Genomic DNA, 14,378 nt, shown 5'->3' on the forward strand with positions numbered 1-14,378 from the left:
ATCCATGTGCAGTGCTATTTTTAAATTCATACTTCTGCTGTGTGACCATTAATTATAGGACAGCCCCTATTAAATCAGTCTCCCAACTTGCTAGATGCACGTCCTACCCCCAAAAGGTTCTTACTACATTTTTTCTGTTTTAATATACACATAACTGCACAGATAGGACTTGAAAGTATCTGGGTTCAACCATTGAACTCATAAGCATGTTATTTTGGGGGGCAGGAACAAGTCAACAGTTTGACACTGTGTTGAGCATCTAAAGCAAGCCCTTTGACATCAAGAGCACATAAAAAGCAATGACGTTTGCATTCAGATTAGCAGAACCTTGCACTTCTGTACTCTTATTAAGCGAACAGTAAATGGGAGGGAGAGAAAGATTCCCATTATATGTTAACAAACAGGTTGGAAGAAAAAAAAGGTGACTGACCTTATAGTAGAGAGCATAGAAGAAAGATTGCATCAATCCACAGCTTCTTCAAGAGCAAAAACATATGTTGAGAAGGTGTAACTGGCTTTCTTAGAATTCTGCAGTTTTCTTCATCTTGTAATCCCCTAAAGTTTCAGTGAAGGTGCAAGCTACAATGAAACAATCTCAGCAAGAGGTTTACTTTTCTCATACTTTTCTCACTTACCTGCTGTTGGGTCTTTAGGAACAGGGTACAGACACCCAGCAGTCTTGCGGACCGCACATTGAAATCCACTGCTCTGGTGGTAAGAAATTAAACTTTCTGATTGTTGGGGTGAATAATAATAAACCATACCCTGTCCCTACCATTCACCCATCCATGAGCCACATTAGGCTGCAGAAGAATACTCATCAAGTGACCACTGGTTTGTTCTGTGCATGAATACAGGACCGAAACAACACTTGATCAAAAATTCACCACTTTCTCCAAGAACTGTCTAAAATGCCTGATTATCACAATTAAAAATATTGGGGGAAAAAATTAAGAAATACGTCACATCAGCTTTTGTTCAGAAGCCATCTGTCTGCTCAGTGAAGCCACAACCTATTTGCATAACATATCTTAATTTTCTGCACAGGGAACGCCTCATCTAAAAATAAAGCTAGTATCTACCCCTTTGTCTTTTTCCCATTGCCTATATCCCTCTAACCTTGCTCCAACTACAGCTTTCTTTGGCAAACAACATGTACAGACTGTCCAAATGACATATAACTTTTTTGACTATCAAAAGGTTACCAAAATACGAAATATGGAGGCAGGGTGGCAAAGAGGAATGAATGAGCAAAGTGCATCACCTGGTCACATGTCACTTGGTGAAGAGCAGAAAGGACAGTATTTATGTAGCATTTCAGATACCATTAGTTTTACATAATGAACTGAGATAGCAAAACTCCCTCTCTTCCTGTAATGTGGCCAGTTTTTTGCAAATGTGTGTGCATATGTATATACTCATTTGTATGCCTATCTGTTCATATGGACATGTATGCAGACATTAATATGTACCTCCAGGCTCTCAGGAGAATGTTCATATTAGATTTTTTGGTCATTTTTAGTTCCTGCAACTACCTGATTGAAACCTAAAAGCAGAGAAAAATTATAGATCCGTTATACAACCAAATACCTCCTTTATGCAAAAGCAAGTGACACACAGTACAAATTTTGGAACTGCTTCCTTATTTCCTTTCATTTACAGAATCACAGAATCACAGAATTTTCTAGGTTGGAAGAGACCTCAGGATCATCGAGTCCAACCTCTGACCTTATAAGCTTTACAAATACTGAATGTCCTCTGAAGGACTTTGGACTTCAGTGCTCAGGTTCCTAACAAGAGACACTATAAAAACACCGGAGAGAAAAAAAAGACTTAGGTTCTCACACACTGAGAAATATAACTGACTAGATAATAGTTTAACAGCTTTTTGACAGTATATTAATTGGAGTTTAGCAGTAATAACTGATATAACATCACTTCAGCAAGTTAATATCAAAGCTTATTTAACTGATAAAATTGAGAATATCTTGTCAGCAAATAACAGGATCAGAAAAGATTTCAATTCCTGACTCCCAAGCACAGTAAGCCTTCAGCACTGCAAGACAGCTAAGAAATCCACACATTCATTGATAATGCTCCCCATTGCTTTATAATACAATTTGTGCTTTTTACAGCTCTTGATTTTCATTTGCTTTTCAGGAAGAGATCATTCCCCTCAAAGAGAGTTATCATATTCTAATTCTCTTTTTCATGCATGGAAGCCATTTTCTACCCTCTCAATAGCTTAGATGTTGGCACTAACAGACTGGATCAGACCAGGAGTCCATCCTTTTTAATGCCCTGTCTGACACCGGCCAATACCTGGTCATCTGCAGAAAGCAAAAACACTGTTACAGGAGGCAACCATGAGGACAGACTGCCCCCTCAAGTTTCACCCTCATCTCTAAATAATCATAAGCTCTGAGCATGAAGTATGATTCATTTCAAATGTAATTACATTCAGCTTCATTAGCTTGTCCCTGTATACCTGTAATGCAAGACAGAACAAGGTCTCTCCACTTCCCTGCTTGCTTTGCAACACTCATTTAATTTTATAAAGACTCAATATTTGTCTTTTCTTTCCTAAGACACTGAAGTCTTGGTCCTACCAGTGACTTCATAGATTTTTTTCTCCTACTCCTATTACTGCCCTTCTTCAAAACCCTGTACTTTGGCAGAATTCATTTTCTGGAATTTGAGCTGTACAACATAATTTATTTCAGGGGAAACCCAGTTACTAATAGAATTCTTTACTTGAACCATGTGTTCCAGCATCTATTTTTGACCATTCTGGCATGCCTTTAGCAATAGGCAAGATATCTTTCCTTTGCTGGTAATTTCAAATCTTTCTTTGATGTGCAAGTAGTTAATTTTCCTCCTAAAAAAAAAAAAAAGCTAGATCTTCATTACAGTGCAATCTAGTCGTCTTCTTAACTTAAGGTTTTTCCAAATAGCTTACAGGTTCTTACTGATATGAATAACCACGTAGAACTTCAACTGCATTAACAGCTCTTTCCAAGAACTTTACCTGGATATGAAAAACTCAGTAGGGACTCTTGAATTTCCTCACCACTCGTGCCTCATTTCTGGAGATGTCCCCTTTCCACCACGTGGGTAGACAAGGCTTTGGCTTTGATACTTCTTGAGCTCCTTCCTTTCAGGTAATTTCTTTAATACAAGAAAGAAGCAACATCCTTTTCTTAGTGTATTCATGCTACCTGGTAATTATTCAAGCCTAAATAATTAGTTCCATCTTGTTTTGAGCATTCCAGAATAACTGTTCTCTCTCTATAGATAATGATTTAATAGTTCGTACTACCTTATTATCTACTTCCATCAACGTTTCAAGAAATAGCTGTTTAAAATTCACCCATGTAATACATATTTAACCTAATACACACTTAAGTATGCTGATATATCAATTCTATTTCTAATATCTGCACCAACAGTGAACAGCTATCAGCTTATTTGTATTTCCTGTTACAGCTGTGTATTACAGGACAAAAATTACATGGGTCTTTCCATCGTTCAATAGCTATCCAGTCAGAACTCTTTGATAGTTACTGAACAGAAATAAAGTCTCTCTCATAACCTCAAAATAAATCTGAGGCAACAATCTAAGCATATCTTAGTCTTCCTTCCTACGTACATTCTATAGGCTATGTACAGCCCTTTTTGTTGTTTACTGCAAGAAAGCAGATTTGGGAAAATAAAACAAGGTTTGCTCCACTATTTTGACAAAAAAAAAAATAAAAAAGAAAAAAAGAAAAAAAAAGAAACCAACAGTCATTTCTTTGCAATCAATGGCTTCTTTTTTTTTTTTTTCTTCTGCAAGCCAAAAAAATGATTTCTGTAAGCAGCATACCTAAGTAGCAAAGTGCATTACTGTTAGCAATCCTTCTCCTCCACGGCCCTACCTCCTCAGGTCTAAAAGGCAGATGACTAATCAAGGTGGCAAGATGTAGCAAGAAGGTGCTAGAAGCACAGATGAAGAGGTATGTAATTGATATTTGAGTGACAGTGTGGTAAAAAGGAGAAATGTAAACAGTCTCACTCTGAGTTTGCAACTGCAAGAAAATTTAGCCTGTTTTATACCACCATAAGTCTCCCTCAGAAGTCTAGGTTTTATTATAAAACACTAGCTAACCCTTCAAGTAAAATAAGCGCCCGAGAATGTATCAGAGGCTTAGAGCAGTTTGGTATCTAATAACACAGACTTGAGTCTCCAGCTATCGAATTTCTGATCTTTATCCCAAGCACACTAAAGGCACAACAATTTATAGCAGACAGCCTAAATCATTTAGTTGGAACTTGCCTTCCTCAAAATAGTATGATATATTCTGATATTCGAGAAAAAAAAATAGTAATGCCAGCACATATGGCATATTTGCTACTAACAAAGTATTTAAGAAAGGCATTGTAGCAGCCAACACTTTATTTGCTGAGGATTCAGATTTTTTTAATAAAAGTTTTTCTTTTTACATAGGAAACAAAGACAGAATGGAGGCAGGGGTTTGTAGCTTTCAGAAGGCTGCAAAATACATCCCTGTAAGACCCATTCCCAGGAGTCAACATTCAAAACAGGACAAATACTGAGAACACCTTCTTTGAGGCAACTCACATCCTCCATTAAAATTTTTGTGACAGGCTTCTACAGAAAAAGCTGTTACAGGGACTTCAATCCCTGAATTGTCAGTCTTAGTTGAAGAGCTTAAATATGAAGAAAGGGGAGCAGGAATCTGCAGTTTTCCAGCTACTAATCCAGACGTGTAACAACTTCTCCCTTCACTGGAGTCTCATCCGTTTTTCAGGTGGTCCTTTAGCGCTAGCAGTCTGCTGAGCATTCTTTACAGTCTCTTTTTCCTCTTGCTTGACAGCTTCAGGGGCTGGTTCTGGTTCCTTCTTGATTTGATCCACTTAAGAAGTAACAGCAAAACAATGTTAAACTTCCAATTTCCATTCCTAATATATTCTTCAGAGTACTTAAAAAATATTGTTGATTTCAAAGGGACAAAATTAATTACAAAGGCTTAAGAACAACCATGGACTAAACTCATACCTATAAAGATTTTAAGAAGTGGAATGGTTTGAAATCTGGTTCATGCTTTTCCTGTTTCATGGTTGCTTAAGATCACCTAAAAGCCTTCACATGCTTTCCTAAGCTTGTAGCACTTTGCTAAAATCACTAGGATGCCAGACTGACCGAACTATTCCTTCCCTCTTTTACCCTTTCCCTACCTGGTGCTTTCAAAGACCATTTCCTGCATTTGGACTGGTAGGCAATACAGTTTGTACAGATGAAAAGGGCAAGACATTTTCAAGAGAGGGAGCGGAATACTCGTTTCTTCAATTTCACTCTGGCTGTCAGAGAGAGCTCTGCTCTTACCTAGTACTTTGCACAGCGGGGCAATGCCAGAATCCCTAAGCACCTCAGTAGAAATGGTGAGGAGCTCAAAGAGCAACTGAAAGACACTGCTACATATAGCCTTTTTTTTTTTTTTCTTTTTTTTTTATAATAAATATTTTGTGGTAATATTAGAATTTTACCTGGGATAGGTTTTTCTCCAGGCTTTTGCTGTGGAGGAAGAAAAAAACAGAAAATCAGTGGAATCAAAGTCATAGTTCTTGACCCTTCCTAGTATTCACTTAAGAATACACACCAAGCAACGTCCTGTTACACGTGAGTTGAGGGTAGAAGGGAGGGCTGTTGAACACATCACTAAATACACTTTAAAAAATTAAGTTGATTTTGTTTAAACAGAAATACTCATTTTTTTAATGTTGTTTTTCCCCTGACAGCTGAAAAGAACTAAATCAAAATATGCTCAGATAGCCCGTCCTTCCCAATATCTGAAGAGCAGTTTTTCAAGTTGCTGTAAAAATCATTTTCATTGCCGCTAACCAGAAGACTTGATAGAACAAAGGGCTATTAGAGATCACCAGAGGTAAATCACATCAGCCTCACAGAATGCTGAGAATTTCCATGCTGATTAATGGGCATCCAGAACAATGGAGTAACTAAAACACAATAGCTGCGGTGGTTTGATTCAGCTCACAAAGCAGGAAACTGGAAGCAGCAGCAAAATCTGATAGCTGACAAAAACAGACCTTCTATGAATAGATAAGGAATTTGTACAGTAACATTTACCCTCACAGTTTTGCCAAGGTCTTGGTAACTCCTGTAATTACAGAGGGGAATCCCACACGCAAATCAAAGGCTTCCTTGTCAAATTTATTACCTAGCTTGCATTACTGTCATAGAAAGCCAAGAAGATTCCCGCTGTCAGTTTCAGCTGTTCAAGTACTCATGACTGCATTAAGTTCAGAGTAAGTTACAGTAACACTGCGGCTTTTAAGCATCATACCTGAACAAATTTGGGTGGAAACTTTTGTCTTAGGTCTAGAAGCAAAGCATCTACCCGTTGCCTTTGGAAAATAGAACTTGGTTCTTCTTTCTTCTTGGCTTTTGGTTTAGCTTTCTCTGCAAGCACAAAAATGTAAGAAGAAGCTACATTAAAAGTTCTGTTCTCTTAGCAATTCTCTGTTGTACAACAAGTTGGTATGTCTCTCTCCTCTGAACTTCATCTCCATTTTTCTCTTTGACATATGCTGCTTGTTTTTTTTTGGTGGAAGACAAAATGATTTTTTACCTCAAAACAAAATGGTTTGGCTTCTGAAAGCCTACTTCAGTTCCCAGTGGATTGAAGTTGAGTCCATTTTCTTGACATATAGCTCACCATTATCATCTCCCACCCATGCCTCAATGTCTACACACACCAGCACAGAATAACAAGAACCCTTCCACCTGGCAGGGAGCACCAACTTACCCTTCAGTCAGAACAGGCACTTAACCTCATCCCTACACCACCACCATGCACTGCCTCAAACTCTTCCTCTTCACCTTCCCTGTATTACCCTCCCTCTCTCCCAAGGCACACAGAAGCAACCAGGAATTCTACCTCGTTCCTCTTGATCTTTGAAATGCCACCAATAGCCTTTTGATGGGTGATAGCGACAGTAGGACATTGCTTCTTCAAAAGCAGACTGAATTCCATGCACTGCAGTGAGCTTTCAGAACGAGACAATATAAGGCAGTCTTCAGAATTTAGGAAGAAAGTACAGTACTATATTTTTTATGTATGGATTTTAAAATTAGTATTCTATATTCCTTTTTGTTTTGAGAAAGAAACTTGGGACAGCTAGTTTCAGACCAAGAACATTATCCTTGTAACAGGATCCTGTACAACTGAGGTTGGTGTCTTTTTTTCTTAACTTACATATAAAAACTTGTAAAAACAGCTGGACAAAAGAAGAAATTAAAACAAACTTGAGTGTTTAATTTAAAGAGAAATCCGTACTAACTTAAAAACAGAAGTTTCATTTAAAGAGAAATTTCACATTACTTTAACATGAACATCTGAAGTTCAACGTGTTTAATTACTGTTTCAAATTTATTTGTCACTTAATTTTTCTTTTGATTGTTTGAACCTCACATTCTGCCAATTTTCTACCTTCAGTTATTCTGATCCCTCAATCCTTAAGGAATGCATCCTGCATTCTACACCACACTGCACTCTTCCAAGATCTTACATTTCCACAGTGAATGCACACCACATTAACCAGTGGCATTCGCTTTAACTTATTGCATACTATTTAGGGTGGAAGAAAGGGGGGTGAAAATAGTGTAGTATTGTAGTAGAGTGAAGGAAGGATTTAAAAAGCCTAGGGAATGATCAAAAATAAAAGCAGATACAAACTGAGACATCAAATGTACAGAACACTTACAACTCTGGAATTAATGACAGACCCTAGATCAGGTGCCTGATAAATCACTCCAGCAATAATGTAGTAGTCTGCCAGTGGAATAACTGTGGGGAGAAAAGAACAGATATGCAGGATCAGTTTAAAGCTCTGGCTGAAGACCGTATATTTGTTGAATTTCAGTAGTAACAGTTGAAATTGCAATATCCATTTCACCATGAAGTTTCATCTTCTAAGTCTTTCCTCAAAGGCGCTTTATTTGAACCCTTCCCAAAAGGGATAAGGGGAAAAACCACAACGTCTGCTTTACAGAGAGAAAAGCATCAGATTTAAGTCCTCTCCTACTGCAAGCAAATAACTGATCTTGCAAGAGTTGGGATATTCAGGGCTAATACACTGGAATTGCACTGGAAGTAGCATCAGTCTCTGCTACTGACAGAAATCCACAACGAAAAATCTCATTCTTCTGGGGTCAGCTTTCTACAGCCTGTGCAATCTTATCAGCTAAATTTAAATGTCCCAAGCCCAATGGCAGCTAAGCATGTGCACAGCATGCCTTTCTAAGTTAGCAACATTCTACCAAAAAAAAAAAAAAAGAAGAAACCCACAACCTTCCAAGGCAGCCATTTGCTATATCAGGTATGGGACAACCTCTATTAACGGATCAAAAATTCCTCATCAATAGAGCTGCACTGCAGAGAAACATCTCAATTGTCTCCATAACGTTCTGCCAAGCATTCTTCAGTTGAGAAGCTATCATGATGCTGCCTGCTTCCCATTCCCAAGACTCTTGCCTGTGCACAGGTCTGTTCTGGCTCCTCCATCTGATTTAACTCATTCTTTCACAACCTTTTTACTGACAGGACCCAATTCCTCCAGTACTTGCATTTTACAAAACTTGGACACCTGCCCTAATTAACAGACCAAGACAACTGGGTGCGTATTGCAGCCAGTGCCCACTTCTAAAAAGAAAGAGGAGTTCCTTCTCAGCGTTTCCTTAGAAGTGGTGAAAGACACAGACCAGCAGCTTTACCACCTCCCAGCTCTGTACCCAAGCCGCCTACTTTCCTGGACAGACAACTCTCCCTAATCATTGGGTCTATTTTTTTTTCCAGAAAACTTTAACCACTTCAAATGGGCTAAGTCTTGGCTCAAGGAATTTGAAGTATTTTTTTTTTTTTAAACACAGAGAAATCCTAAGACAGACCTGCACTAGTCCTCCCTGATTACTCAACACTAGCTGTGAACTCATTACAATTTAGTTTCCCACGTCTCAAATACACTAATATTTGTACCACGATAAGACATATGGGTCACATTTGAGCCAGGGAACTATGTGATTCAAACAAGGTGTCTAGCACAAACTGTACAATCACAATGGGAAAAACATCACTGAAGTCCCAGTTAAGTTCCACCATATGCACATTAGTACTACAGCAGAAGTCTGAACACCCTTGTTGTGGAAGCCACAAATCTACTCTCGATTTAAGAAGTGTCTAAACAGGAACTTTAGGGGTGCGTGACATTTCCATATGCACCTTTTGAAAGCTAGATTCAAAACGTTTATTAAAGGAACAACTGGAAAATCCATTACAGGAGGAATCATGTATGTTCTTTTTCAGTACAGATACACGCAAATAAGAATCTTATCAGAATATCTGATGCACGCAAATAAGAAGCACTGCTAGATAACTCAGAGTCCTATACCAGAGCAAAATGCAAATGCAGTGTCTAAGTCACTAAACAAAAAAACTTTAGAAAACAACTAGCATTAACCCTGCTCTTCTTTTCTGTAAGGTTTACTCAGAAATAACCTGAAGTATTTTACATGTATACGGAGTAAACAGAGAAGACATTTCAATATCCATTGAATTGTGTTTACTTTTTTAATTAATTGCACATGCACAGCTAACAAATTTAAGGTTAAAAAGGAATACTGAATCCAGCTGCCTGCAAAGGAGAGAAAAGCTAAAGGTATTTCATTCAAAACTTGGAAAGGTCTAATGATTTCAAAAATATAAAGATCTCAGAAGAACAAACAAAAGAAGTATCTGAAGCATCTCATGGTCCTTTTTTAGAAAGGTTGTCTTCCACTGACAAGATCCTACTCAGCAGTTCACCCAAACTACAGCCGAAGGCAGAAATAGTGCAGAATGAAAAAATAACAAAAGCAGGAATGATCCCTCTCCCTGACCAATGGAGATTATGGTACTCCTCCTCATAAATAAATAAATAAATAAATAAATACTAGCCACTTCAGATGATTAGCTCTAATTAAGCTAATGATATCATTAGCCTTATATTTAAACAAAACAAAAAATCTTGGCTAGCCAAACACGTAAGTAAGACGTGGTACATGAACACACACACCACAGGGTAGCCTGTTCTCAGTGCACTCTTCACATTTCACCACGAGATGGCAATCCCTGCTCTGAACACACCAGAGGTCACCCTGCTAGACATCGTAACTCCACCCCACCTCTGATACACAGCCTCCTAACCTTATACTTAGGTTTAAGATAACAACAGAAAAGAGGTGCCAGAAGTGCTCAAACAAATTAGAAACAGATAAAAGGGATTAACTGACTGGCCTTCTCAAGGGTGGCAAGAAGCGAGCGACCTTACCTTGTGTTGGAGATTGCCTTTGCTGCTTTCGGATAATGAAGAGAATGGGCTCTTGAGCATGAAGAAGAATGTACTCCACTCCAACCATCTGGCTGAAATAGAAACAACCAGAATAAAAATCTTTCTCAAAGCAAAATCTGTGGGATGTGAAGAGCTATCAAGGGCCTGGCAGCACAGGGATAAAGCTGTCATGCTTTGGAAGCTTATTGATAATGCTCAGTAAATAAAGGCACAGGATTTCCTGAGCTAGCTATTAAAACCTACCTGCATAGAAAAAGGGAATTGCAACACCTCACACATCCGAGCTGAACACATTAGCAGACAAATAACAAGCAAGAAACATGACACAATCTATTAACACAAAGATGTCATCTAAACACAGAAACAAAGGACCAGTGTTTGATGTGACCATCTGTGTCTGTCACTTGAAAGCCTCTCTGCAAGCACATCCAAACACAAGGGGCTTTACCAATGAACTTTTAGCTCAGCTTGCACACTCCTTATCACATTGTAGCCTTTAAATAGTTCGCGAATATCTCACTTGTGCTCAGTGTAGCAGATGGGAAACTGCAAAGAAAGTTAACTTGCACATGCTGCAATCCCATCACACAACCATCTGTGATCAGTTTATTTACAACACTCAATACTTTTATTATCCGTACTAAAAAGCCAGCTCCTCGGAGGAATTCTGTACTAATTATGGCAAGGAGCCAGTGGGACATGGAATCACAAACGACTTACGAATGCAAAGTATCCCCTAACATAAACCCTATTGACCGCAGAAAAAACTCTTAAAGATGTTACCATTGCCCATTTTCTGTTGAGCTGGACAATGAAAGAAGACAGATATTCTAATTAGACATTTCTAAAAGGTGATTTACTAGAATCTCAGGATATAGCTAGAATCCTTCACGCTCAATACTCCTTGAAATGGCATGATGGCATGAGAGGAAGTAGAAGGCACCTAAGTACTCTAATTAAAAAAGAAGCTGGGCTCCCTGGCAAGCGGTGGGACTACAAAGCACAGAACAGGAGGTTTCCAGCATGCTTCTGTTCAACTATCAAAGCCTCTGGATGGAGGGACAAATGACACTAGTGGGAAGCAGTTCCAAATTGCAACTTACTTCAGATGGTCCAAGGTCATCCGCTGCATTTTGACAACTTCATTATTACACGTTCGGTCGTAGAATGGGTTACTTCGCTCCGAGAAGTAGTCCAACACACTCCCATTGTTTAGGATTGGAATCCAGGAACTGTCCACCCAGGAAATTCCTAAGAGGTTATCTGGGAAGACAAACTTACATTGAGTACCAAAGCAGGCAGGAACACTGCAAACATCTCCAAGAGTAGATTGCCATCAGTTAATGATTACAGCAGCCCCCCACAAACCAGTTTGAATTAAAAATGCATTTTAGAGTTCAAATCATAACCAGTATCCTTTAGCCTTCTGCAGTTCTGCTCCAGGTATACAACAGAAATACAATCTTGTTTAATTAGTGCATTTTGCTTTTCTTCACTACTAGCTGCTGGTATACCTTTAACATCTCAAAAATGGAGCAGGGTGCGTGCACGCAGGCATGTGAACACGTGCACGCATGGGTCGGTGGGAGTTGGTTAACTTATATCGCATATCATCTTAAACCTACTTAGTAGTATCATATAGATTTGTTTTAGGAACCACAGCATTTGCTGAGTAGAGAGAATAACAAAGGCACTGATGAAACCTACATCTTTGGTAAGCTGAATTTACTGAACTCAGCTAGAATCTATTACTGGGGGGAAAAAGTGAGAAACATTACACTAAATCTGAGCCTGGTAACATTTAAAACAGCTTATTTCTGAGAAAAAATAGTTTCCAAGCCCTAAACCATGGTACTGAAAAGTAAAACATTACAGAGACCTATATAATGAAACAAAATAGTGGTGTTGTTAACATTTCTACAATGTTATGCCAATAAAATAAATCTCTGTGATATCACAGCATCTGACACCATTATGTTTCAAAAATGATTGTGTTTGATGCTGGGGAAATCTATAATAAACCAAAAAAACAACACACCAGAAAATAAAGATACTAACTTTGGTCCCATGTTTCCCAGCATTCACAAACAACAGATTCTACAGTAATTTGCCAAATACTCTGTGGCAAATTACTTACTCAGTATCTCAGTGGGGCTTACAGAAATCTAACTACGCAGGTATTCACAACCATACAGAAAAAGTAAGCTTTATAAATGAAATACACTTTGTAACATGGAAATTGTTACATGCCAGGTAAATTTCTATACATGTGGGGACATCTGAATTTAAGTCCTTGAATTTTACAATCACACTGCAGTAAAATTATGTTCCTCAAGCACTTGAATTGTCAAAGTTAAAGACAGACCAAAGAAACCAGAGTCAGCAACTGGTTCTGTAGCCAACAAATCTGCTAACACTGAAGATCCACAAGGCATCCTGAAAGACACCCTGAAATTTAGCTATTTAAATTATGATAACAGCAAGCAATTCATGAGACATGAGAAAGCAGGCAACAAAGGCATGTGATGCTTAGAATTAAAAAACAACAAAACGTAAGTGATGAGAAGCCACTGCAGACTGAATAACAACTGGAAACTCCCTTCTCACAGGAACATCTCCTCCACTTGCACGCATTATCTGCCAATCCTGAAATCCTACTCAACACTCCACCGTGAATATTTTACTTCTGCAAGAACTCTTTATGTCCAAGGATGGCCAGCTCAGTTCCATACACTGTTAGCAGCTCCCCTGAGGAGCAGCTATCAGAGTAACACTGCCTGCCCCACAAGACAGGAAAAAACGCAGGATAATAATCACAAGTAAATCGCTTTGCCCTGTCAATCCCAGGCCTGCCAGCCTAACTACTTCATAGAACAGGGGGCATTCATGTTTTTTTTCACATACACCATTATCTCCCCTATTAAAAAAAAAAAAAAGGAATCTCAGTACATAGCATGTACCTTTATTAAGCACTTAAGCTGTAGTAGCGTTAATTATCCTAAATGCAATTTAAAACCAGAAGACAAACTTTCCTTCCCAACAAAATCAAAGCCTGAAGCACTTGCATTCTTGCTGTAACACATCCTCCTATTACATTTTAAATATTCTTGCTTGCATGGATTGCTCTCAAAGGGGCTCTCAGCTGAGCTCCCGATGACAGGCACAGACCGATCAACAAACGACAGAACTGGATGTAAGGGTGTGCTCTAAGGCTCAGGCACCGCACCTGCTCAATGCCAAGCATCCCAACTGCTCTCAGACCCAGCAGGGCTGCTCTTGGTGGGGTCCCCCCCATCCCCACCTCCTCAGCAACTCACCCGCCAGACGAAACCCTTCGTTTACCTTTCACCCTCCCGCTCCCCGGAGCGCTCTCTTCGTGTCCCCACGCCGGAACCCCCACCCAACCCCCTCCCGTTCCAGAAGGGCTCCGCGGCTTCCCCCCGATCCCCCTCGATCCCCTCAGATCCCCCCTCGATCCCCCGCTCCCCCGTCCCGGCCGCACCTCGCACATCCACGGCCGCCATGGCGCCGCCTCAGCGAGGCCCGGAAGCGGCGGCGGCGGGAGGAGCGCCCCGCCAGGCCGGGCGGTGCTGGCGCGGATGGCGGCGGCGACCCCGCTGCGTGAGGGGGCTGGAGGCCGCCACACGCTGTTGCCTCGCATTGCCGTCCTAAGGGCTGGCCATGGGGGTTATGGGGTGAAGAGCTGAATTCAGCAGGTGGAAAAATAGAATCACGGAGTCGTTAAGGGTAGAAAAGGCCTCCAAGATCCTCTGGTCATCAATCATCCCCTACCACCATTGTCACCCATTATACCATGTCCCCAAGCACCACGTCCAACCTTTCCTCGAACACTCCCAGGGACGGTGACTCCACCACCTCCCTGGGCAACCCGTCCCAACGCCTGACTGCTCTTTCTGAGCAGAAATGTCTCCTCATTTCCAACCTGAACCTCTCCTGGTGCAACTTGAGGC

General features: G+C 40.0%; 1 protein-coding gene across 1 annotated transcript; it reads right to left on the reverse strand.

Annotated features, from left to right (window-relative positions):
• Positions 1-4,428: 4,428 nt before the first annotated feature.
• On the reverse strand, positions 4,429-13,952 carry MED6 (mediator complex subunit 6). The gene is made up of 8 exons (XM_084288239.1): positions 13,910-13,952; positions 11,511-11,670; positions 10,387-10,478; positions 7,786-7,868; positions 6,960-7,068; positions 6,366-6,481; positions 5,548-5,575; positions 4,429-4,916 (listed from the first exon to the last, which is right to left on the reverse strand). Exons 1-8 carry the CDS (start codon positions 13,929-13,931, stop codon positions 4,786-4,788), a joined length of 741 nt encoding a protein of 246 aa, XP_084144365.1. The 5' UTR covers positions 13,932-13,952; the 3' UTR covers positions 4,429-4,785.
• Between the last annotated feature and the right edge of the window lie 426 nt (positions 13,953-14,378).

This window comes from Netta rufina, assembly GCF_964035555.1.
Source record: "Netta rufina genome assembly, chromosome: 5".
Taxonomy (NCBI): Eukaryota; Metazoa; Chordata; class Aves; order Anseriformes; family Anatidae; genus Netta; species Netta rufina.